Below are 25549 nucleotides of genomic sequence, written 5' to 3' on the forward strand. Positions count from 1 at the left end.
CTATAATAACTAAGTACAGGAATTCATAAGAAACTGAAAATAAATCTTCAGCAATGATTAAAAAACAGCTTAAAAAAATTCTATAGGTATATCTCAGGATCCAGGAGTGCAAGTTCAAAATTGCATCTATAACGTAATAGATTAATGTATGTCCAATTACTTACACTCCAGGCCATAAAGTTGGAAAAGCCCCAGTCATTTTCCTTATGAAAGAACAAGTGACTAATACGACGGCTGAATGATTTTTCATCATCTTTGTAGTTTATTATCTTGAGAACTGCTTGCGCATGACAAGACCACGACCTATAAACACAGAAGAAACATTTGAAACTCATTCAAAACCAGCTTTTTATAGTCATTAAAACATTTTGTTAGTTAGTTGTGGTTTTTTGGTACCTTACTTTCACATTTTTATTTTTTCTTATTAGATGTTAAGATTTGGTTAATTATTTTCAAGGGCATGAATCCCTGGGGCCTTCTGAGGGTGCATTATGAACCTGAAGCTGGAACAGAGGTTCTCTTAGGGCAACGACATTTTTAATAAACTACTGCTGGGCAAGCACAGGTAACAGTAGTTTAAGAAGCTAACTGATCTCAAGGTAAGCTATTTCTAACCTACTTCAGCGCAGATGGGTACGCCAACTGAAGGTGGTCTTGGTGTCTCCAAAGTGTGGTAACTCAGCCTCTGACTAAGGAAAGGAGGAGATTCCTCTGCGTTCCCTCCCACTAGATAAATTCCCCTACACTCTTAATCTGTCTTCAGTAGCATTTCATTGTGACCAGTCCTGTTAAAATTCATCTCGCTTGTGCAAAACGATCAGACTGAACAACAGTTCAAACAATGCCTTGTCACTGTCTCATCCAGTGGCATGACTGCTTTCTTAGCTCCATCAGCTGCACTCTGTTTGATATACTTTTAAAGATCACATTATTCTTTTCCTGTGATTAAACGTGCGTGAGATGAGCATTCACCTTTTAGGTTACAAAAATGATGTGAAAAAACAACTGCTGTTATGCAGTGAGCTGCAAACTGTGCAAGATTTCATGCAAGAATGAAATTATCTTACTGGAAAAGATACCTTAGAGACATCTGCTCTCTAGCTGGATAAGGTGCAGTAATTCCCCAGAAATTTGTATTTACCTTTCTAATTTCCTGCATTATTTGCCAAAGGGGTAAAAGACAGCCAATTTTGTTTGGCATAAAGGAATCTAAGAACATGTCCATGTCCTCATATTGGCCAACGAGTAATGAACTCTGTTTAAGGAGATACCTCAATGCACTGTTCTGCCTTAGCTGCTAAGAATTACCTGCTCATGCTCTTTACAGGCAGGATTTATAGCTCAGCAAGGCTACTGAAACTCCAGAAGCTCTTCAATTTGAAGTAAACCCAGGACTTCTCACATGCTAAGAGAACTGTCAATCAAAGACTTCCCTCCAGCAATCAAACAAATATATCTAAATTCTACCACAAACTTGCCTAAAGAGAAGATTACTTATACGCCACACTGCCTAAAGAGGGGATTACTTTTTTTTTTTGATTTTTGAAGGGGGGGGTAGGGGGAAGGGGACTCAAAATCTCGCAAGAATTCTTTCCTCTCAAAGAAAGATTGGTAGATTTTTTTTTCCATAGTTGTCTTCATTTCTTGCAATACAGATTAACTAGTATCAAATGAAGACTTATAAAAAAAAAAGTCTTACGTGGAGTCAGATTCAGCGTTGCACTGTAGGAAGAATCCTACACTTTTTTGGTGTGGTCTGTCCGGGTAGAGTCGTGGCATAACCATGATCTTCCATGGCAAATTCCGTACAAAGCAGGGAGGACTGAGAACTGACTCGCTCAATCTGTTGAAGCGTTCGACTGTAAACTGAAATGTTGCTTCCGATCGCCAACTCGTATCTGTAAAGTACACAAATACATGCAGAGAGCATTTGAAAGATCTGATGGTTTGCCCTTCAAAATAATTTTCAAAAATCCTGCAACATGGGTGTGTTTTATGTAGTGAGATTCTGGAAACAACCAAAAAGAAGTCCAAAATCCACTGTCATTTAACTCTTTAGCAACTGAAGTTTCAATTTTCTCGTTTTGGAAAACACACTGCAACAGCATTCTGGAAAACAGAGCACTGAAAGACACGTTCTTTCTGTACTGTTTCTTAAACCATTTTATTACTAGAATTTGCTACCACTTGAGTTTCTTCTAAAGCTATAGGTACAGTAAGACAGAAATATCGAATGCTTTACAACAAAAATCACAGCCCACTACCTCCTCTTGTTGTGCAGTGTCTTCACAGATCAGTTTAAGTCAGTTGTCGGCATGAACCAAGACGTTTGAAGGATTTACACAATCTGTTCAACTGGCCTGTCAATACCAAGTCACTACTTAGCTGGTTTCTGCTTGCAAGAGTATTTTTTCTAAAACAGATCAACCTCATGCTTTTCTTTTAATTTCCTATCAGATAAGTGAAGAATTTTTCAAGACTAGGGTCCTGTTGTTCCTTGTTGTATGCAAGTTTTAGAGATTTTTAGTGGTCTAAAACAAAGTTAAATAAGACAGTTTTTAATATTGCTTATTTTGACACACAAACTAATTTTGCCTTCTTCCCACATCCCTGCTTCTTCATATACCACAATCTGTTCCACTTCTGTTGTACAAAGCTGTAACAGGGTGCTGGAGACTGCGACAGCTTCAGGAAGGCACAAGACTGGGCTCTTTTTTGTTGTGACATGCCTCATATTGTATATAGGGAGAAAAAACTTGCAACTTATCTCAACAATTTCACAAGGCAAGGAACACGTACAGTGCGCGCTCATGATGCTCCCCTCTTTTTTTCATGGCTCCAACTTAACATCTGCAGAACATGGCAAGATTTGCTTCTGGGTGTGGGAAAGTACGAGCAGCACAGGGTGGCACATGGCATGCGGGGTCCCAACGTTAATCCCACGTCACCCACAGGGGGTGCGGAACCAGAGCAGATGTGTCACATGCAGTGACACCCAAAGCCAAAAGCACTGAGGTACAAGGACAACGAGCCAGAAACTGGACCATGAAATTAGTGACAAGGTGTACAGTATACAACAAAGGTCGGGTTTTGGTACTTGCAAAGCAGTCTTTTACTTGGAATGCTTTGTGTAACACCAAAGATTGTGTTGAATGGTGCTTTGTTGTTGTTGTTTTGTTTCTTTTCTTTCTTTTTTTTTTTTAAAGCAGGCAAGTCCTGGTTGCTGCCTTGTTTAAGAAACTAAACTCTTTTGATTACAACATGCAACAGTGTAAAGATTATACACTTCACAAAGAAAATTACAAATTTTGTCCGTAGCTGTGCAGAAGCTTTGACAGGTTTCATTCTTCACCCTTGCAAAATGGTTTTCTTTCCAAGCAGTTATTCTACTGCTGATTTTGATCTTGGCAACACAGTTGGTCTTATTATCCCTAAGCTTTCCTAATTAGCTCTCAAAAGTAGCAGCACTACAACAGAAACCAGCCAACCGATCTGCTTCCTCTCCCCTCCACACCTGTAATAATCTTGGTAATATTCAGTGCTGTCAGCTTCCTCAGCAACAGAAGAGTTCAAAGGATTGCCTTCTCCTCCTTTTCCCTACGTGCTAGTGTAGCTAGCCAGTAGTTTATCACCTACTTTGCACCTGTTTCCTACCCATTTTACTTACTGCTTGTGGAGAGAATTCAGGCAGCTGCTCTTCTACGAGCAAAGGAGCTCCACGCTTGCAAGCTTCTTTGCAGACACAATCAAAGAAGATCCTTAACAGAGTTAACAATTTAAGAATCAGCCTTGCATCACATTTCTCAGAAAAGCTCGAGAACGCCTCCCTGTTCACCACCAAGATCAGTCCTTCTGGACTTGGTTTAGGCGTCCAAAAAATGAGCAGACCAAGTTTGCTTTCTGCCTCCTTTAATGCAGCTTTCAGAGCACTTCAGTACAAGGATGCAGCAGTGCTGCCACGTTATCTGCTAAAAAAAGGCAGCCCACGCAGCATCTGCAGATGCTTCAGAGCAAGTTTGCCTGTATTTCTTGATTTCTTTTCAGGAAAGCCTGTGTGTGAGACCTCACCAGGGAAGGGCACTCTTCTCAGTAGAATATTTGAGCAATCACTAGAAACCACTCCACAGAAATTCAACCTCGCAGCAAAGGTCAACCCTAAAATAGAAGTTTCTCTAAGAATACAAACAATCCCTAGAAACAACAACCTTCTTTTCCTTCCAGAAAACCCATATTTTTAACAAGTGCAATTGATTAAAACAAGAATTGTGTTTAAAAAAAGTTTAAATACTAAGTCTGATTAATATACTGAGCACATAGGCAAAACCTTTACTCACCATCACAAACATATCCAACAACTTGTAATAAAAGGCTACAATTGGCAGCAGGATAATTTCTTAGTGACTGGCAAGTAAGGCTTTCATAAATCATTGAAATACAAATATGACACATGAACTTAACCACAAGACAAAAAGAACAGACCCAGCTAACAATGCCTGGTGAAATTCCATGCAATGGATTGTGTTTGCTAGGTGGAAAAGATTTGGTCACCAGTGAGATGAATGTCACGCTTAACATCGTGATACAACAAAGATCCTTCAGATCAGAGATCCAAATACAGAACATGATGCATTTCAAGACTTTGTACATGTTTAAGTATTTTTACCTTTGAGAAAAGCAGATTTTTCTCTTAGTAGATGTTGCTACCTTTAAAGTACACTGGGGTTATTAAAATATTTTGAACCTGAATTATTAATGGAGAAATTGGCTGAAAATTCTCTGAATATTTCAATAGTGATCCAAATACAGCATGCAACATTAGCATATGGCGAAGACTTATGCTTCTGAAACCCTCCTAGCCACTGTAATTCTTCACCAAAATGAGACTCAGTGGGTAATTCCAATGCTGTGATTTTGTTTTGCTAGGGACCTTCTGCTTGAACTTCAGCTTCAGAGGGAATTTACTCTATTTACTGGTTGTAATGCTGATGCAGTTACAAAACAAATTTGATCAGAGCTCCCTTTTTATTGTTTGCAAATATATATGTATATTTGCAAAGCTGCTATTCCTCCTCACAAGGCTTGGTTCCTCGAGTCCTTCTCTGTACAGAGCATGGCACACTCCTTCAGCTGGTTCTTTTTAATTGCCAAGACATCATATAGGGCAACACCAGGTTACAGTCAAACCACTCGTAAGAATAAAGCTGTCTGAAAGTCCAGTTGGCGGTCCACTGCTGCCCCGGTCACATGGTACAATGCCAACAGTGAGCCACCTAGCAAAAGGGATGAAAGCTGCACTTTTCCCACTTTATCAGCCTTTTTTTTTTTTTGTGGTCTAAGCAGGAGGAAAAAATCACCTTCAAAGTTTCTTGAACTCAGAAATTCACTAGGAAGTTGGTCTCTATGATCCAGTAAACAGCATCAACATTTTATCCTGCTTTTCACTTCTTTTGCAGAAACCATTAAACTCACTTGTGAATATTCTTACTGAAGCAGTGTCTGAATTCAAGCATTCTTTTTCAGCTCAGATTGGTCTCACTGCTACGAAAAACAGCAGTGGAAAACAGAGCATGTTTAAAGAGGCCAGTGCCTCCCTGCATTTTTCCTATCTTGTGAATCTCCCACGCTGTCCATTATGCATGTATACCATGCTGCAAACCAGGACAGCCTAGGAACAAACAGCAAGACAGCAACTGCACTGACGTGTAAGTAATGCAACAGCAAGCAACTCATCTGGTTTACAAGGCTTGGAAAAGGCATCATTCACTTATGTGATGCAAGTCTTCAGGAATGTTTTTGCAATTACAACATTTTGCAATAACCCTACTTTCTATCTGTGTCAATGTAGAAGTACCATAGCACCAAGATGTATCCAGACACTCCTTAACTAAATATGATAGTCAAGAACTACCAGAGTATTGCTAAATCATCACATTTTACCCCTGAAAGGTGTCCCACAGCAGAATGGAGCAAAGCTCTTGAAAAGTCCACCAAGACATTAGTACTGCCACAAACACAGAAGCTTTCACAAGCCTTTTGCTGAATGCTTTCAGATGCTTCTTTTCCTACAGCAGCATACTGATTGTCTGAGATGACTCAAATATTTGGTAAATGACAAACTGTGTTACTGTAGCTTTTTGATTAAAAAGTCAACGTTGTTCTGAATGAAGAGAGGTGTATGTCTGAATACTTGCCATCTTTGATGCAGCCTGGGCTTCATCAGCTGCTTCAGCAGCTTAACTTCCTTTTGCTTAATTTGTGCAAGTATATGTGGTCGAACATCTGGACAAATTTTTGTACTAATTGACCAATAATATTAGCTACTGGCTACACTGGTTCACTGCTATCAGGTTTTCTAGCTATAAATCCTGTTACCAAGAGCATGAAATTCAGAGCCATCCTTGCCAGTCAATCCACTCAATCTCCTCTTGCTACCATCCAAATACCAGGACCCAAAAAAGATGCTTAACATCTTTTAACAGCAGGTAACTTGGTTTTGATCAAGACAAAAAAAATCCTCTTTTAGTCTTGGGTAATTACTCTTGAATTCCTGATTTGAGAAATCAAAGCCCCCCTGAATGATGATCAACAAGAACATAAGCTAAACAGACATCATGTTTACTTTCTTGCAATAATCTGATCTTAGGAAACTTTATCTTTGCCAGTGTTACAGAGACAAGTCAACCATGAGATGTTTCTGTCTTGAATTTAAACCATATTCTGTTCATGGAACATTATCATTTTCTATCAGCATTCCATCTGTTATTAGGTTCCTTGAATACATGACAGCAAGCACTTTTTTGCCCTTTAAACTCAGTTTGTGGTTTTTCTCAAACAAAAACCACACAACACTTTCCACAAATATTTAAGCATATCTTTGAGTACTTCCTAACTCTCACAAGACAGCATGAGACAGAGAATCAGAAGGGAACAGATCCCATTCAAGTTGTGTCTCCTTTCCCCCAATTTAATTTTTAGTTCTTCAAAACAGGAGCAGTTTCTCCTCCTAGTATCTTAGGATAAGAAATAGTATTACATACTTTCTTCACTAAATATAACAGATTTAAGTGAATTACAAATGTGTTATCTTTCTTTAAATAAGCCTATACATATCTACTTAAAATTATTTTTCTGTAATAGAAAATAAAGTTTACCCCCTAATTTTTATTTAGCAAACCAAACAACAACAACAACAAAATCAAAACCCTAACTGTTTTCCCCTTTCATTAACAGGACAATAGTACAGACTTTTTCCCTTGCAAATCACAAATAAAAGTGCATCAGAGCTGGGGGGAGAAGTGTTCCTCAGACAAATCGTTAGCAGTGACTTATCATAACTGATCACAGCTGCCACCTGACAACAGAGTAGGACAGATAAGGACTCTAAACGTCCTGAAGGGATTGCATAACTGACAAAATTACAATTCAGCAAAGCACCAGCTGCAGTATGTTTAAAGGGATATATCACAAAATGTAACAACAAACAGTATCACTTTCTGCAATTTTTAAATGAATAAAAAAAAAGTAACAAACCCTCAGATGCCTAACCCTACTGTATAGCTAGGTCATAAGAACACCTAAACAGAAAAAAAGCTGTAACTATTGAGGCTTTGATTTTCTAGTTAGCTGCAGTTTAGAGGACACATAAGACATGGAGCATTTTGTTCTTAAACTCCGAAAAATAAAGAAATGAGCAAGCTGCAGGTTTTCATCAAATATTTACATACCATCTTCCATGTCTTCTTCAGTGTTGTTATGTCCATCAGCCATTGCTACATTCCCATTAATGACAGGATTTTGAGTAATTCTTGGAGGATCATCTGCATCTCCAGCTAACACAGAAAAATAAAAAAAATATATATTATTCAGCTGTATTAACATTTCTATCTCCAGCAATGTTTATGAGATAACCAAGACACAAAAGGCACGCTTTTTCCTGCAGAACAGTATCCACTGAAGCTGTAGTACAACTATTGTACAGGTGTACATCCAACTGTAAAATTCCTCAAAGAGGTAGACACTTAGGGATTGAGCAAAAAGTCCATGTTAATACAGAACACATACAAAAAACCAACTTGATTCTTAAACTGAGTGTAAGGCCATTTGCAAGTATCTCATAATCATGTCTTGTAAAAAAAATGAACCTTTAAATGGCTTTTTTCCTGCCATTCCACCTTTCTGTAGATATACTTCTAACATAAGACATAAATTAACAATCTACTTCAAGACTTCTTCAGTGCCACTGCTCTTTAAAGTAAAACTAAATATTTAATCAAACGTAAAGTTATGTTTTTAAATCTTACTTGGAAAACTTTGGAAGGAAAATCCTTTCCCCTCTCAGGACCATATTAGAGGTAACATTTTCCAGTTTCTAGCCACTACTGCTACTAAGTTTTGTTACGATAACCATTTTAAACACGTAAATGCCACTAAAACAGGAGATGTGAAACAACTCTGTGAACCGTAGAACAGAGTTTCAGAGATGAATTGCTTCAGCATCTTCACGATGAACCCAACAACAGAACACCACCTTCTTGCACTGCTCTGCACCAGAAGCAGACTGATCACTTCAGCACAATTACTGCCACAATTACTGCTTTTCCTCCATATACATTCTTGAACAAACTCTTTCCCATCATGGAACCAAAACCCGGACCCCCTTTGCCGCCAGCCCAGGGGCACACATGACCCCAGAGAAAGAAGACCGTAGGCAGTCCCCCAGTCAGCGCCTCCCTGCGCCCCGTCAGCACCTCGGACAGCAGCACCCGCTTGGCCCGGGACACCCGCAGCCCCCAGTGCCCATAGGAGAAGCGGGGCTGGGGACTGGAGGATTTGGGGGATTGGGACAGGGGACAGCTCACTCGGGACCCGCCTCCGCCCGCTGCTCTTCCTTTGCCCGTTTCGTGCCAGAGGAGCGACAAGCGGAACGCGCACTCGCTGCACGACAGTCCCCAACCCTGTACGTCCTGAGAAGCCAGAGTGGAGGCCAAAGCCACTGCCAGCTAGGTGAGAAGTGAGGTAGCGTCAGGCTGCCTCAATCCTCCTGTCACGTTGGGTGTTGCAGCCTCCTTACAGTGCACAGTACTGAAGGAAAGAGACACAAATGATGGGCGTTCCTACCCTGTTGTTACTGAAGCAGCAGCTCTGTGAGGAAATCCCCAGAACAAACAGCCTCTGCCTCGGGTACCAGCAGAAACCCACCTGAGGTTTGCTCCTGGACCAGACACAAATGACCGTAAACTTCACACTGACCCATGACTTTCAGAGGCCTGCTGGGTTAGAGCACATCTCACTGAGGCGCGAGTGCTATTTAAATGCTGAAGACACACAGCATGCAGTGCCCACACTGAAGCGTGTGCCTTCCTCATCTCTCCTTAGAAGGGCGATAGCAAAATCAGCTACGAAGCAAAGTTTGGGTTGCACTAGACACAGGTATGCAGAACATTAAAGAAGCCCATGCTGGCAGGCATCAAAATCAGCAATGCTAGAGCACAGAAAGTTCAAATAAAAAGAGCCCAACTACAACAGAATCAGGGAGGGAGAAGTTTAAACTGCTGCAATTCAAGAAGAGGGTGACAAAAAGGAGAGTAAAAAGTACAGATCACTATGTTTATGTCCACAGCTTGCTTTTTTTTTTCTTTTTTTCTTTTTTTTTTTTTTTCCTCCCTTTCTTGTTTAACAGCATGAAACAAGCCTAAGAAGGAAGCCATCCATCCTCCGGGTCACTTTTCCTCCCCGGGAGCACCCAGCCTGCTCGCAGCAATACCGCTGCTCACACACCGAACTGGTACAATTAAAGCCCAGTATTAAAGTTGCCATCAAGCTAACTTGATATCCAGAAACAAACTGAAGCAAACCTTTGAGGAATATCTGGTTCTTCACCAACAAACTATTTTTCTCACAGAAAATTTAAATGTTGAAATCATGTTTTATTGGGAAATATCTGTCCTTAGCTAACTCTAGAGCTTTCTATGAGATACCGCTCTGCGATCCGCATGAGCAGGAGCAGCATGCAGGGAGAAAACACAAGCTATCACAGCAAAAGCAATCAACTTAAAAGATACAACAGATGCAGCTCCTGAAAGATACTACTTAGTGATAAGATAAACTGAATCACAATGCGAGCTGCTGCTGCTGCTTCTCCTGACAGATATTGACACACATTTTGTAACACAGCCTTCAGATAGGGAAGACAGATAATAGAAATGTTTTCGACTGCTGTGAATAAAGGAAGTTTATGATTTCTAATAAAACTCAACAATTACTGTGAATGCTTTGCACAAAGCAAACACAGACCTTGTTTAACAGATTTGCTAGCAAGCAGTACGACATTTGTTTTTGAACCAAGCACTGAAAATTGAGAATTGATGTCTTCCTCTGTTGCCCTTAAGAGGAAAGAAATGTCAAATTGCACCAAGATTTAATTAAAAAACAAAACAAAAACACCACCAACAAGAAACAACACTTTTCTTAGCCTCAAGCCAAAGAGTTCTTAGCATTATACAAGGCAGGATGAAGAAAAAAAACCTGTCCGCACAGGTCAGGAAGGCCTTCCTCCCAAACACACTGCTGTCTTCAGCACAGCTTAAAACCACGTTGGGTCAACACCACCCAAGTCATGTCACCCGTCAGTTCCTAGACCAGAACACCCAGTTTTAATTGTATCCTTGAAATAAAGGCACAATCTAATAATCAACCAAAATTTAACATAAACCACATAAATGAAGAAGGTAGTACAACAAAGCATAAAATGACCTTGTGAATAAGGAGTGCCTTCAACTCCTGAAATACAGTACTACAAAATACTAAATTACTGTAGCCTCCAATACTTCAAACACTGTCAGTAAAGAACACTTTTTTTCTATCTCCTAAAATGCAACACTTACAACTGTTTAGATATTGTTTTATTAGAAAAAGAAATGTAGGACATGATGAACAGTGATGACAAGTTAAACATTTAGGGTTGTACACAGTTTTCTATCTATTCATGCCACTGCACCACTAAGAAACCAAACAGCTCCGAGTGTTTAAAGAGGGTTTCTACAGTTTGGAGGTTCTGTTAGCATCTGAAGAGAGGCACTTCAGATATTAGCAAGTTTGAGCGAAACAGCTTTTGCTTATTTTCTGAAAGATCATGAATGCTGAAGTGAAATCAAGTCTAAGAAACTGGCGTATCCAACCAGAAAGACACTGGAACATGACAGTACAGTTTAGGAAAGCAGTGAGAAGCAAGTCACCTTACACAGATAAATTACTGGATCATACACAAATTACTGTGCATCAAATTACTGTGTACTCCTCATCACTCATTAACAAAGTCTATCACTGAAGAGTTCAGATGAAAGCCTGAAAGCAAAGTGGTTATTCGAAAGTCAGAATTCTCTGGAGCTAGAATTATGCCGAAGGATGCCACCTCTTACAGAAAGGTTTTTTTAAAATCTCCTCATTAAGGACAGTGACCTCAACATTAACATAGGTAAATACAACATTAACTAATCAGAATGAAAATAGCACAATGATTGAAAAAGCCTGGACTCAAAAAAGCTCTTCAGATGGATTCAGCTGGTTTAGTAGGACGAACTCAGTGTCACTGTAAGATGTATTGCTCTATTGTTTTACTGTTCACAATAATTCAAATCTACAGGGAAAGAAAACTCAAAGAACGCTGTAATTTTTTTTCCTATTTTTTTTTCCTAAGATAATGTGGCCTCTGAAACAATATGAGGCCTGTTATATTCATACTGAAAAAATACTGGAGAATTTCACGCATCTCCAAGATATAGGATAGGTAGCTCAGCAGCAAATTGTGCTTGCAGTCACAGGTAAGCAAAAGCCACAGACTGACCCCTCTACAGCAGCAATTAAACTAGTAGCAGTATTCTGCCATAGTTTAAGGCTGACAGCAGCAACCTACTAACCTCACAGGTTTCAGTCATGACTTCTGTCATACGATGTACTCAAATTTTGAAAGATTATCTACAGTGTTTCTCGTTAGCTTTTGGATCTGGCAGACAGAGAGGAGAAACGGAAGTAGTCTCCGTAGCAGGTTATGAAAAAAATCTGTTTCCTTTTCAGGTTAAACAGACCACAGTTTTGGAGTAACAGTGACACTAAAAACTTATGATTTATCATGTACGGCTGCCTCATGATGGCAACCATCAGCATTGAGGACTTTCCCGTGTCTCTACGGTTCGTACAGACCTCCATGCAGAACCTCCACGACTACTCCAGAAAGGACGAGCGAGAAGCTCCAGCGTTCACAAGGCGAAGGGAAGTCTTACGGCCGCTTGCTGCTGGCAGCAGCCTCAGGAGCTGCCCTGCAGTGTTTCAGACCCAGGATTCTGCCTTTATGGAGAGAAAGGCAAAAAGACCAGCCTTTCTCCCCCACTGCTGGGTGTTCCAGAATCTCAGCCTTTGTTACTTCACTGAAGACTTTAAAATGCCTTTTAATGCCTTTTTAAGAACATATATATAATAGTATGTAGACAGACTACGCAAATCTCTCTGAAAAATGAGTGAAATCAGTCTTGCAGCAGTCAAATTACACCAGCATCAGAGGGTATCAATCACATGCTGAACATAAAAGCCAAGGCCAACTTTCCATCTCAGTGCCAGAATTCATTGGACCACTTGAAGTTGGAAAAGGACCTTCTGAGGCAGCTTTGCCGAACTGCTGGTCCGCAGGGCTTATCACGAGTCCTTTTCAATTTAGGGAAATACAGCGTCTTTACAGGATTTTTTAAAGTAGCTATATTAAAATGCATCAGGGACTACATGATTCAAAATACCAATACCACATTGATAATACCACACAGCTGAAAAACAAAAATAAACAAAAGCCACACCATTGCTAGAAATCATCCTGAGACAGAGCTCTGTGATTTAAAGTGCTATTTTAAATAATCACGTCATCTGCCACCACACTGACCTTTACTAGACATTGATGAGACTCATTCCAAAAAACTCAAAGAATATTACTTCTTGAAAGCAAACAAGAAACTTCCAACAATGTGGAGAAGATGAAAGAATAAATACCCACCTTCAATGGGAAACAATTGTGCAGACAGGTTACTTCACAGCTCTCTGCAACAAAGATTCCCCAAACCATAAGTAGTGTGCAGGAAGTCTACTGAGTCAGTGGAACTGGGTTTTATACAATTACACTAGAAGTTTACAAAAAAGCCTGCGGGTTTCCAGCGACTGGCTCCCCAGGAGCCTGGAAAGCCCTGCTGTGAAGGCAGAGAAACAGGCACCACTCCCAGGAAGCAGCAGGTTAAACACACAACAGACACAACCAAACAAGTTGTGTGATCTCAAGAAACTTAACTTACAACACCCAATCTTTGAACAAGTAGAACTGTTCAAAGAAAAGATTTATAAAATTCTTCCCCTGATGGAAGAAAGCAACCAGCTTGCTCTGGAAGAATTCAGCCTTTCAAAAGTGAGAGAAAATATTTGGCCTCTAATCCCTACCTGCAGTTAGCATACAAACACTACTTCTTACCTGCACGAAGGGACTTAGGAGAAAGGAAATTAAGCAAAAAGTGTGCTACAGTTCCATTTTTTAAGGCACTCTGAGGTTGCTGTAATGAAAACATGAAAATGCAACAACCAATTTCTGTACTTTGACTGGCTTTCAAAAGGCATCCAAAAAATAAAGCAGGTGCCACCCCAAACATTTTCAAAAGATGGAATAAAGAGATGGAACTCAAGCTGGCCGGGTAGAGGAGGAAGGAAAAAGGAAGTAGCTAAATCAGTAGGATCCTGAAGACTGATGTGAAGGTACAGATTGTTGCTGCCACAGATGTTTCCATGACTTGTAAAAGATCATGCAATTACAGCAAAGAGTTAATTTTCATATTAGCAAAATGGTGGGTGATTTGTGCCCCCTCCCCCAATTTTCTTTTTTCTATTTCTTTTTCCCTCTTTCATTACTTGATCCAGTGTCAAACGGCACTGTGTGCAAGCCCCTAAGCTAGAAAGCTATAAAGGACACTACGTAAACTTAAGGAGAAGCATCAGAAGGCAAGAGGCAAGCTTGCAGGTGAAGTAACAAAGGTGTTGTGGTCACAGGATGAGAAATGACCTGTAGCGAGGGAGGGAGGCATGGTTTAATGGTCCTTGGTGCTTTCAAAATTTGCCTTAGCAAATTTAGTAGAAAGAAAATAGGAAAGACATTTATTTACTAAAGAGAGAGCAAGTAGCCAATGTTAGTTCTTTAAAAAAAAAAATAAAGAATTATACAGGAGTCTCTTGCCCTGTAGCTGTCATCTGAAACAAATAATTATTGCACTATTGACTGAATTGCAAATCCCCCACAGTCAGAGACGATGCTACACAAGACAGTAAATGAAGAAAACATTACTGGGATGGGAAAACTTCCTGGAAGCAGACTCATCCCTGCCATGCCTACAGAACATTTAACAATGACTAGACAGACAGTAATGCTGTAGCCACCACTTATTACACTGATCAATCATTATATTGCTGTTGTCTTGTATTCCTATCATTACGTCCGCCTGTTAAAGAGAACATTTTGACAAAATATGGGATGGCAAGAGTGTTTTTATGTTGTGTCAGTGTACCTAATGAATCCAAAAAGGTATGATCTTAGTAAGTTACAGGACTATTACATTCTCAGATAAACCAGAGTTACTCCCCTAAGAAACTTCTGAACACCAAATGTGCATGAGAGAGACATATCATGGTAAATAGTATCTGAAACGTCATCCTACTAAGAAAGCTATCATTACTTGAAAATAAAAGGGAGGTACAATGTATCTTCACGAATAGAAAAATAGCTGAGAACAAATAGCCTACACAGAAGCTATTCCCTAAATTAGGCAGATAAATGAGTTGCTGCAACAAATTGCTTATCTTTAGAGATAACATTTTGTTCTGTAAAATGCTTATCAGGATGCTGAAGTCTTGAAAATACGACTAATTTCTTATAGACATATATAAATCATTTAAAGGATTATCAATACAATTACTCACTGGACCAAAAGCTGCCATTTAAGAAGTCACCCCACCTCCCCAAATTTACTAAAACAAGCAGTGACTAAATTACTGCCAGCTTTCAGCAGTTTAACTCATTGCTTTATGAATAATTCAGTGTCAAATGAAAGACTGCATGAACCAGAGTTCAGTTTGGACACTAACAACACACCTATAATTATCCAACATATTTACAACTTTATACTTCTGCTGGAGCAGTTTCTATAGATTGCTTTCTCAATGTATTTTAAGAAAATTTTCACACACTTTTAAAGCTTAAAGTGTTTAATAACTTGGGATACGCAACAATACCAGCATGAGTTTTTTCTTCAATACAGTGATGTTATTTCTCTGAAAGATGCCAACCTCTCACTAACCTGTTTTTACCCATTCCACAGTGCCACAAGCTCCTCAGCAGTCATCCGGGCAAGAGAAAGTCTGCTGAGAATCATTCCATAGTTGTTTTTCTTAGTCTGCTGAGCTTTGCTAGCTTAGGTTACACGTGTAGAAAACTACCAGACCCGGAAGAAAAAGGAAAGACGACTGCTTCTGGCTCCCATGTAGTACTCAAAACAGTAAACGGAACGGTTGACAAGACAAATAATTTTCTTCCACGACAGGGGAAAGGCTGAAACATCAGAAGTGTCATGACCCATTATAGCAACAACCACCGGACTTGCACTGCCTTCTCTTCACTGCATCTAAAGGAGCACGGCTAGAGAGGCAACCATCCTAACTCGTTAAGTCTTGTCTCTGCGCATTCCAGAGATGATAGCATGATTACATTTTTGCTGAAGACAAGGCACTTGGTCCCAACCTACTGAACACACCCTAAACAATGTGTTTTTCCAGTATCACACCCCTCTTTATGTTTTACTGCTCTACTGACTAATTAATTGACTTATCTCTTGCAACAACAAACACTAAGCTCTTCGGCAATCATCACTAGAAAGGCTGAAAAACTACTTACAGCAAAGTGAACTTCTAACATACGGAAAATGATACATTCTCAACTGGAGCCAGGGCAGTCCAAGCATCATGGAGCACTTCTGTTTACCTGTGACGCTACACTCAGCATGCTGCAATGCTGTGATCACATTCTTTGTGCTTTAAAGAGAGAGAAATTAATAATTAAATAAGCTTATTTGGGTAGTACTATGAACACGTTATGGGGCTGGTGATTATGCTCCCTTTAGCCTGATACACTTCTCTTTCAAGTATAGAAAAGCATATGGCTTCACCACCTGAGCCAGCCTAATTTTGACCTGTCAGAACTCATCTCTGGATCATACCCAGAACTCATCTCTGGATCATCTTGGCTGAGTACACTTCTCAGATTCTAAAGTTTTGGGGTATTAAAGCAAAATACCATGGCTGAATTCTTGCTACATACTTAGAGCAGCGAAAAAGCTTTTCACTTGTAACAATAATATAAAATATTACTTTACCCTTTCTTAGAATGAGGGTTAGTATGATTATATACAGTACTTGTACAATGAGCTCTAAAGGTAGGATGATTTTGTGTAGTTACTTTTGTAACCTAGTTAAAACATCATTAGCCATTACTTTAATTTCTGAAATACTTGTTGAGAACGCTTTTGTGCTTACAGGAATCACTAATTATGCTGCTCACTGCTAAATGCCGCCTGGGCATACACTGAGCTTTCCTGACACCAGTGGCAGCATGGAGAGGTAGCATGGGCACAAGAAGTCTTCTTTTGTTGTAATACTGACATGATTTTCTGAAACTGAAAACGTAGTTCATCTGCCCATGTTTAAATGCAAACCCAATTTTCCAGCAGAGAGCATCAGTGGATAATAAAGATTTTGCACTGCAATGACACTAGCACACAGGACAGGGGGGAATGACATGACATAGACCACTTTTAGCCTCATACCTTGTCTGTAAGTAGGACTAACAGTAACTTCTTGCGCAGGGTTTGTTTAAAAAAAACACCACCACCACACCATTAACAGATCACTCCAAGCTAGACAAAGTGTGGTCTATGCACATCGGAGACTTCACATCTGAGATCCAACACCATCAGCACTTCTTCCCGTGACTTTTGCAAATGCTTTTAATGGTCTTCCTTTACCATCACAGATTTGCTAGCATTGATCTGGTTTCATCTCTTCTTTACGCACTGCAACGTGCAGAAAAATGGATACACAGGGCAGGACCACAGAAATCTGACGTGCTTGTTACAGGCAGTCTCTCAGTAGTTCTGAGAGCAGCCTAGTGAAAAGGAAAGGCAAACAAACCAGATTCAGGAGAGCAACTTTAAATCCTGTTACGTGTTTGCAAGAAAGAAAGAAAGAAAGAAAGAAAGAAAGAAAGAAAGTGGAGTTAATGGTATTTCTTTCTCATCAGAGAACACAAGCAACTCTAAATCCAGGCTTTTTTGCTCTACTGCGAAGGAGTCTAAATCAAATGTGCTCACAAGAAATGACTCCTCTTAGCCTAATTATGCAACTACTAAACCTGTTTTAAAGGTAACTATTACAGCATAGCAGCTATAACCACAAGTCAAGTCACCTACAGACTTGGTCTGGCAGTCCTATGGCAAGTCTCTGATGATGTGAAAACACTGCTTGGTACCCAGAGCATGGGGATCTAGGGCACTAGGCATCATGCACATACTGCTCAGTTTGGATGCACAGGTAGGAGATCTTGGGACCTGCTAACCACAGTATCTGACTGCATTGTTCTTGAAGTGGTAAGTACTTGTATAAAAACCAACTGCCACGGGCTCTAATTAAGTGTGCTGAATGCTACAATGATCTGAACTATTACATGGAAGCAAAGAGATACGCTTTGTTTTACAAGGGAGAACTGTAAAGGCTGCTGTGTGTGCTGGTTTGTCTTGTACACTTAGCTTTTATTTTGTAGTTAAAACAAATTCAGAATGAGGGCAGAGAAAACAGAGTAGATATATTCCTTCCCTGTACAGAAAAGGTGACTAAATGAGGGTAAGGAACATGCCAGACAGAACCTGGGGCAGGGGGACAAAGGATGCCCAAGAAAACAATTACTTTCCACTTGCAATGTAAGGGGCATTACTTGAAATTACATGAAATTTAAATTACTGTCCTGCCAGGCCCCACATCTTACAGCTCTGGGACGTCCTGGCCTGTGGATGGTGCCTCTGCTTTTGAAAATTCCCTGTGAGGGTGTCCCCCACTTTTCAAACCAGCATACATCACTGGTGTTTACAAGATCCCAGCAAAGAGTGCCACTGTTTAGCTGTCTTATAGAAAATAACTCTTTTTGTTTTCAACCTACCCTCTGATGTTGCATTTGATATTCTCCAGTTCTTAAACTGCTGCTTCTGCTCCTCCTCCTGCTACTTGTGCCTTCCAGGCTTTTATCGTATCTTTCCTCAGTTATCCATGAAGGTAGTGCCAGACAGCCGCTTCCTAGTCTATTTAGTCGTTACTGCTACAACAGCCATTTAATACCTTTGATGATTTTTATTTTCCTTGCTGCATTTTTTTTTTTTTTTAACTTCTCCTGGACCTTTTCAAAATGGAGAAAAAAAAGCAAAAAAGCAAGGCTGTTAAACCAGGCTGCACTCAGTATTCAAGATGCAGTGAACTTATACAAAGCATATATTATTCCCATTCACTTCCAAAAGCTAAGAAATGAATGGAAGATGACTCCATCAAAAGCTGTTAAAACACGAGGAGGCAGCCTAGGGAGTCTCAGAAAACCCTCAGGGCGCAGGCAGTGGAGAAGTGAGTGCTCCATGTCTTAACATTCACCATAGGCATCTGCTGCTGACAACCCTCAAGACACAAGGCACCAGGTTAAACACAATGTTTGCTTAATACAGGATGCCTAATCTTACGGAGATACGTGGGGTTTCCATAAGAAGCTTTTGACCCGAAAAATCTCTAAACAGCCTAAACAGGAACAGTGTAGGAAAAAAAAATCCAAGGTTCCTAACTCAGAAGACAATTTTAGACCGTCTATAATCCTTAGTGTGAATACAAATTTGGTGTTCAGACTAACAGAGCACTTGGGTCATGTTTCCCTTCCACTTCCAGAAAAACAATCCCAGCTGCCCCGCGGGGAGCATCCATGCAATGTGGAAGGGCTTCGGGGCGCAGGCTGAGCCCCGGCTCCCCACCCAGCCCTGTACCCAGCGCGGGGGCTTCACCTCCCACGACTCCCTCCAATTCCCTCTGAAGATTTCCTCCTCGCTCGACCTGTGGCTGCGGCGCGCTGAGCTGGGCCCGCGGGTGTCCGACCCCTACAGACGCAGCCTGTGCCAGGGTCATGGTTACACATGGGGGTTAACAACGACAAAAAAGCCCTGAATGGTTTCAGTTCTTTATGGGAACTGACATAAACGCACACATCCACATCCTGCCAGAGGAGGAACTAGTAAGATTTCCTCAGAGAGGCAAGGAGCATTGCCACCAAAAGCATTATTTCCTCGTGGAATTCAGTTTTCAGCATGTTTAGGTTTAATAACACAAGTTGCAAGCAAACATAATGGTAAATGATGATTTTAAGAGATTCCTACTACAAAAATCTACGCTTTGGGTTAATTTCACCATTCGTTTTCACTGTAATTAACAAAAAGTAATTATGCTGTCATCTAAAACTAACAACCACAGAGTGAGCAAAACAAGAAACGTTCCTTTTTCAAATGGGATGCTTTACAAAGGGCTAGAACAAAAAAGCAGTTTCTTGTCCAAAATGCAGATTACAGAATTTCTACTTTCCACCAGTTTCCCAAATTCCTGAAAGATATTGTTCCCACAAGTTTTTGAGGTTGTTATTTAATAAGCTAAGTTTCCCGATCTCCCTTGTTAGCACTTTTTCCATGTTTGACAAAAACTTCAGCAGGCCAACGACGACAAGCAGAGAAGGGCAGGCCGAGACCTGGGTCTGTTCAGCCTTGAGGAAAGAAGACTGAGGGGGGATCTTACTAATGTTTACAAATCCCTTAAGTGTGGGACACAGAGGGATTTGGCCAACCAATTTTCAGTGGTTTGTGGGGACAGGACAAGGGGCAATGGCCACAAAATGGAGCCCAGGAAGTCCCGCCCCAACATGCGAAAGAACTTCTTCACAGTGAGGGTGACGGAGCACTGGGACAGGCTGCCCAGGGAGGTTGTGGGGTCTCTTTCTCTGGAAATATTCAAGGCCCATCTGGAGGCCTACCTGGGCAGCCTGCTCTAAGGAACCTGCTTTGGCAGGGGGGTTGGACCCGATGATCTTTCGAGGTCCCTTCCACTCCCTACAATTCTGTGTAGAAAACCCATCCTGCATGTCAGAAGTGGGCCCATTTGGGCAGCAGTTTCCACAAAGATTTTTGGGGTCTGGCCACTCCCAAGAAACCACAGCCATTACACTTCTGGCCAGCATTAATTTAATGAATCATCTGCCAGGTGGCTGCTCTGCCTTTTCAGTCGTTGCAGTATAAATGCCAGCAATCATTGAAATCACTGAAAAAGCCTTAACACGGGACTGAATCCAGAGTCCTTCTCGGTCTTCACAACAGAATCAGTAGGTCCCAGTGCAGTTTAGGCTTTGCTCAGCGTTCACTTTTACATAAGATTTAAACTTGATTTTCCCTTTCATTCTGACAGTAACCTATTTTTTCCACTGCAGCGCTAATGCGGGCAAATAATTACTTGGGCTCTGAGAAAGAGGTGGTTATTGCTGGAAAGGGTTCTGAACATCAGCTTCTCCTTACTGCTTCAAAAATGGAATTTGCTACACTGAAAACATCCAAACGCTAGCAGGCACCAAAATCAGTATTAAACCATGTTAATTATTTCATACTATTTACATGAAGAACACCTTTCTTCAAACAAAGAGAGTTAAGCCACAGCTCCAAAACCCTTTCCTGCAGAAACTTAAGGACTTGCCGGCATTGGCTTCCATTATTTACAGAGGAATTCGTAGAAGACTGCAGGACAGGAATTTTCTAATTCTCACTTAAACACTCCACTGACAATTTTATCGCTTTTTTTGTCAGCAACTTGAAGTCTTTTTTTTTTTCCCTTTTGAATGAAAACATAAGAAAACTTTTAAGAAGTGACCGAAAAGTTTTTCCTGTTTGACTACTCAAGCGTTAAACATCCAACCAATTGTTCTGGTGCCAAAGAGCTGCCACAGGACCACGTAGCCAAGTTCTCATATTAGTTAAGCAAACACAATTGAAAAAGAAGTATACTTTGTATTTTAGAGAAAACAATATACGTACACAAAAGCCACAACCGTGCAGACATTTTGAGGCCAGCTTTCTCTTCCAAAACCTAAGGTAAATGCACCGAAATCAACGAGGCAGAAGTACTGCTGTAGATTCCCCCGTATCTGCATCAGCTGAGAACAGCTAAACTCAGGTCTCCAAAAAATCGAGCATCTTGGAAAACAAACAAGAATGAAAAGAATGCCTACTGATAAACACTGCAACACCTGTAAAGCAGCAATCATTTTTTAAAGTGATTCTTTATCACAGACACAGCTTCTTGAACTTACACATCACACAGTATCATTTGCAGCTGCAAGCCTCAAAAATACATGGTTTATGCAAATCGTGCAAAAAAAACTATTTTAGAAACAGAAATTTGAGACAGACGTTCAAGAAATGAGACTGTCCACCTATGTAATTTAGATTTCACCTTGCAGTGCAACCAAGTGAATGACAGGTGGGGAGATGATGCTTCGGACGAACTTTGTTCGTCCCCACATATGGTGGGGCTCTTGTATATTGCAGCTCTCTCATTAACGCCCTGATGTGTCAGAACCCCAAATAACTATTTCTCCATAACCCTCTCTCCAACCCATTCCAAGGTTAAGAGCACTTTTCTCCCCTGAAAGGCATTGGATTTCCCTCCACTAGGAGCCACCCCACTCCACCTACAGCACCCTCTCAGTACCTCCAGCTGACTGGAGGCAGCATTTCCAAGTGTCCATGCCACATGCTGAGGAACATTTAGCTCTTTACCTCAGAGCCGTCCTGATAAAGCTTTAGTTTAGTTTCCTCTGAGAACGGAGAAAGAATACCAAGTTGGTCACAAATTTCATCCTTTTTCCTTGAAAAGCCAGTCACCTCACATGGGGCAATGAGTATAACTAGCACACTGCTGAGCAAAAATGCATTCTGAAGAGTGAGTTATACTTTACTGCTTACAAGTTTGTTGTGTATTTGCTTTCTTATTTATTGCATATTTCATTTGTTGCTCCACGAGCCAAGCCCTCAGACTGTATTTCAATAGCTTTCTGGACAACCATTCTCAGAGCACAAAGGCAACAAAACAGACTTGAAAATGTGTTTTAGAGCAGCTGACTACTGCGTGTCAGCCACTGAATTAAATCTTTCTTATGCTCTGCAAAACACCCTAATTCCACAAATACACTCCCAATCTCAATACTCTATTCTTTCTGGCAAATCTTCCTAACTACTGCTATTTTTGCTCCATTGCTTGCACCACTCATCTGAAGCAAATTTTGAGGACTTCCAAAATTAATTACCGCCTTCCTGCTTTGCCTCTGGCAAGAAGCTGGTACAAACATCACCACCAAATTAAGCTGCATCTCAAGTCCCTTATTCTATTGATGATGAATGGTTCTTCCTTTGTCCCAGGAAACCCGTAAGTCCCAGAAGTCTTCTCCCCACCCTTTATTTTCCTCTGGAATGATGTATCACTTGTGGCTTGTGTCATCATCAGACATTACAAACGAGGTGACTGCTCACGCACCGCTGGTACAGAAACCCTTCTGGTCGCACTCTTCTTTTGATCTATCTAGGTCACTTACACTTCTAGCTATACCTTTTATCCCACAAATGCTGTCAGTATTTTATGTATACCCTTGGAGCATGAAAAAGCAGATTTATTTTTTCCAGTCCTCCCCATTACTGGATCCTCAGCTCATTTCCTCTCTTCTTCCTGGACTCCTTTTCCATGATTTGGAAACCCAACACTTTTCCTTGGAGGAACGGAGAAACAGTGAGCGTAGGACAGGGCAAGGCAGCTGATCAGAAGAGAGGACAGAGAAACAAATGCAGAGGAAGAGGTATACCACAAACTGTTCAGAATGAAATTCCTGGCACTTTTTTTTTTTTAAACAACGTATTATTCAGTTAAGAATCTATACAGATTTATTTCTCCTTTCAGAAGCAGTCAGGACACAAATTAAGAGATCTTCCTTAAGAAATAAAGTTCATTAAAAACATCGACAGCTAGTATGAATCCTTTGAAGGTTTCTCATCTAAAAGTTTTTTGTTTGTTTGTTAACACCGTGAACTAACAGAATTGAAGCAAAGAGCTCCAGTTTGAATGCCATTACATTCAAGTTTGGCAAAACGAAAGGAAAATAAACCCAAATGTTATGGGTCAAAGTCAGAGTAAGATACGGATTTATGAATGATTACAGAGAGTCAATTTGCAGAAGAAGCAATAGTTTAGCTGCAACTTCTATTCATAGTGAAATACTCTTCCATTTCCATGGAATACTCTATTCCATTTCTGCAAGGAAAAGATGTGCCATGCTATGCTTTTGCAGTAAAGAATAAGAAGATATAAGAGACAAAAAGAACTAAGACAAGATAGACTTGAGGCTGAAAAGAGAATGCTTTTTTTGCTGGAGGTTACTGGGGGGAGAAGCTGCATTCTGGGGCAGAGCACTCAGACCTGCAAAAGAACCAGCCAAAGCAAACCCTTTGATATGATATTCAGTTATTTCACCTCCTTGTAAGCACCTGGGTTTTTGTAAGTGGCAATATGTTGTGTTTATTGGTGTGGTAACACAACACTGGCATACTTTTAACAGCTAAGCTACACAAAAGGAAATTCATCTGTGCACATGTAACAGGAGAGCCTTTCTTTACCTGTTTAAGCTTGTTCACTAACCCCATCAGACACAACACATTGTCTATAGTTTTACCTAGCAGATACACTTGTTTTTTTCCTACTACATCATTTGACCATTAAAATGTTAAAAAAAAGAAATAAACACATGTGTCGTTTGATTTGCTCTAGCTCATATGGCTAAGTTTATGTATTTTAATACTCCTGTGGATGCTTTACTCCTGATGCATTTTCAGCACATTTTAAGATCAAAGAAACCCCTGAAAACAAGAAGAGAGAGACAAAGAATGAGTGAGCAGATGTCTCACTTGGGCTTGGATAGCCTTGGTAAACAAGAGATGGCTCTAAACATCCAAATGATAACCTGTGGGACGCTAGACATCTCTCGGATTTTATTAGGCTGTCTACTGTGCTCTAGGTACTTGCCTCTCTAGCAAGGCCCTGGGATTTATCCCATACACTGTTGTATGGCAGGAGAGAAGTCATCCATCACAAGGACCATGCTGCACACAGAGATATCCTGCCCACTAGTACTGCGCTGCACGATCCAAGACAAAAAAAATATGCCTTCATCAAAAAAACTGCTGCCAATGCCACCCTCTGTCCTGTTAAAATATTTGCTAAGTATTGACACAGAATGCATGACCTCAGAACACAGAGGAAACCCTTCCAATATAGCTTATAGACACTTTGTTTCTAGATTTTATTATCGCTCCTACCATCATCCCTACCTAATAGACGCAGTGTTCCCAGCCAATTTTTTTTTAAAGTCTTTTATTTTCATTCTTCCCTCTTCTGCAAATATCAGTAGCAACAAACTCCTCATGAGTTCCGCAGGCAAACAGAAACACTATAACTGCAAGAGCACTTATTTCCTAGCACTCAGTCCAATTCAGCATTCTTCAAGTCCAACTGCACTTCAAGTCACCACAACCTTCCTTCCCGGATCCAGCGATTCCCAACTCCCCCTGAGCTTTGGCTTCCATGGCAAGTATCCACTTGAACGTGGGAGCCCAGCTGCAGGGGAACCAGAAAGGTTGTCCCAGATCCACCCACTAAATGCCTCCCCTTCCAGCCCAGCCCATCCATTTGCACACATGCAAATTAAAATTCACGACACTGGTGTCCAAAGCACTCTGGCAAAATTATGGGATCCTTCTATGTGGGAAGTTAAGAACCTGTATTAAGTGACGAACTCCAGTTACACGGTAGCATTGCATGTGCTGGATTAATTGCATGATACAACCCCTGCTCTAGGGATGGCTTTATATGTCATTTTTCTATCTAGTTTATTGAATGTACTTTATTTTGTTTGTTTTTAAGGAATACCATTTTGAGCATTGCTGGGCACGCAAAGTTTTCATTTGATTTATGTTACCGATTTTAATAAAGATGCAAGTAAGTCAAAGACTGGAGCAGATAAGAAGTAGCTTTTTCAATCTGTTCTGCAAGCAAGGAGTAAAACCAGAGACAACATTTTTTTCTTTAGTATTATTTTACTATTACTACTATTATTCTTGCAATTGTCCTTTACATGAATCCTTTATCCAGGTCGAAAGACGAGACCGCTACCCTTCAGCTCCTGTGCTGGTGCACTTGGTTTGTCAGGTTTCCAGGAGAGCTCCCCCGCAGCAGCTCAGGCACCAGCCAGAGCTTCTCAACACCCAATTCTCATGCACCCGCTTATGTGGTTCCTAATCCTTGTGATTCCTTATCTTAAGGTGAA

The 25549-nt window shown here is 40.6% G+C and overlaps 1 protein-coding gene across 2 annotated transcripts in view; it reads right to left on the minus strand.

Moving 5' to 3' along the window:
- Positions 1-25549, minus strand: part of USP7 (ubiquitin specific peptidase 7) — a 71716-nt gene that overhangs the window by 32489 nt on the left and 13678 nt on the right. Inside the window, exons 1-4 of one of the 2 annotated variants that reach the window (XM_013189510.3) lie at positions 12199-12353; positions 7725-7829; positions 1700-1898; positions 165-303 (exon numbers count right to left, since the gene is read on the minus strand). In XM_013189510.3, the coding sequence (XP_013044964.1) occupies positions 165-303; positions 1700-1898; positions 7725-7767 (381 nt within the window). In that variant the 5' untranslated portion in view covers positions 7768-7829; positions 12199-12353. Of the gene's footprint in view, positions 1-164; positions 304-1699; positions 1899-7724; positions 7830-12198; positions 12354-25549 lie in introns of those variants that run through there. The other variant, XM_066977784.1, reaches the window with a different exon arrangement.

The sequence above is a fragment of the Anser cygnoides genome, chromosome 15 (assembly GCF_040182565.1).
Source record: "Anser cygnoides isolate HZ-2024a breed goose chromosome 15, Taihu_goose_T2T_genome, whole genome shotgun sequence".
NCBI classification, from domain to species: Eukaryota; Metazoa; Chordata; class Aves; order Anseriformes; family Anatidae; genus Anser; species Anser cygnoides.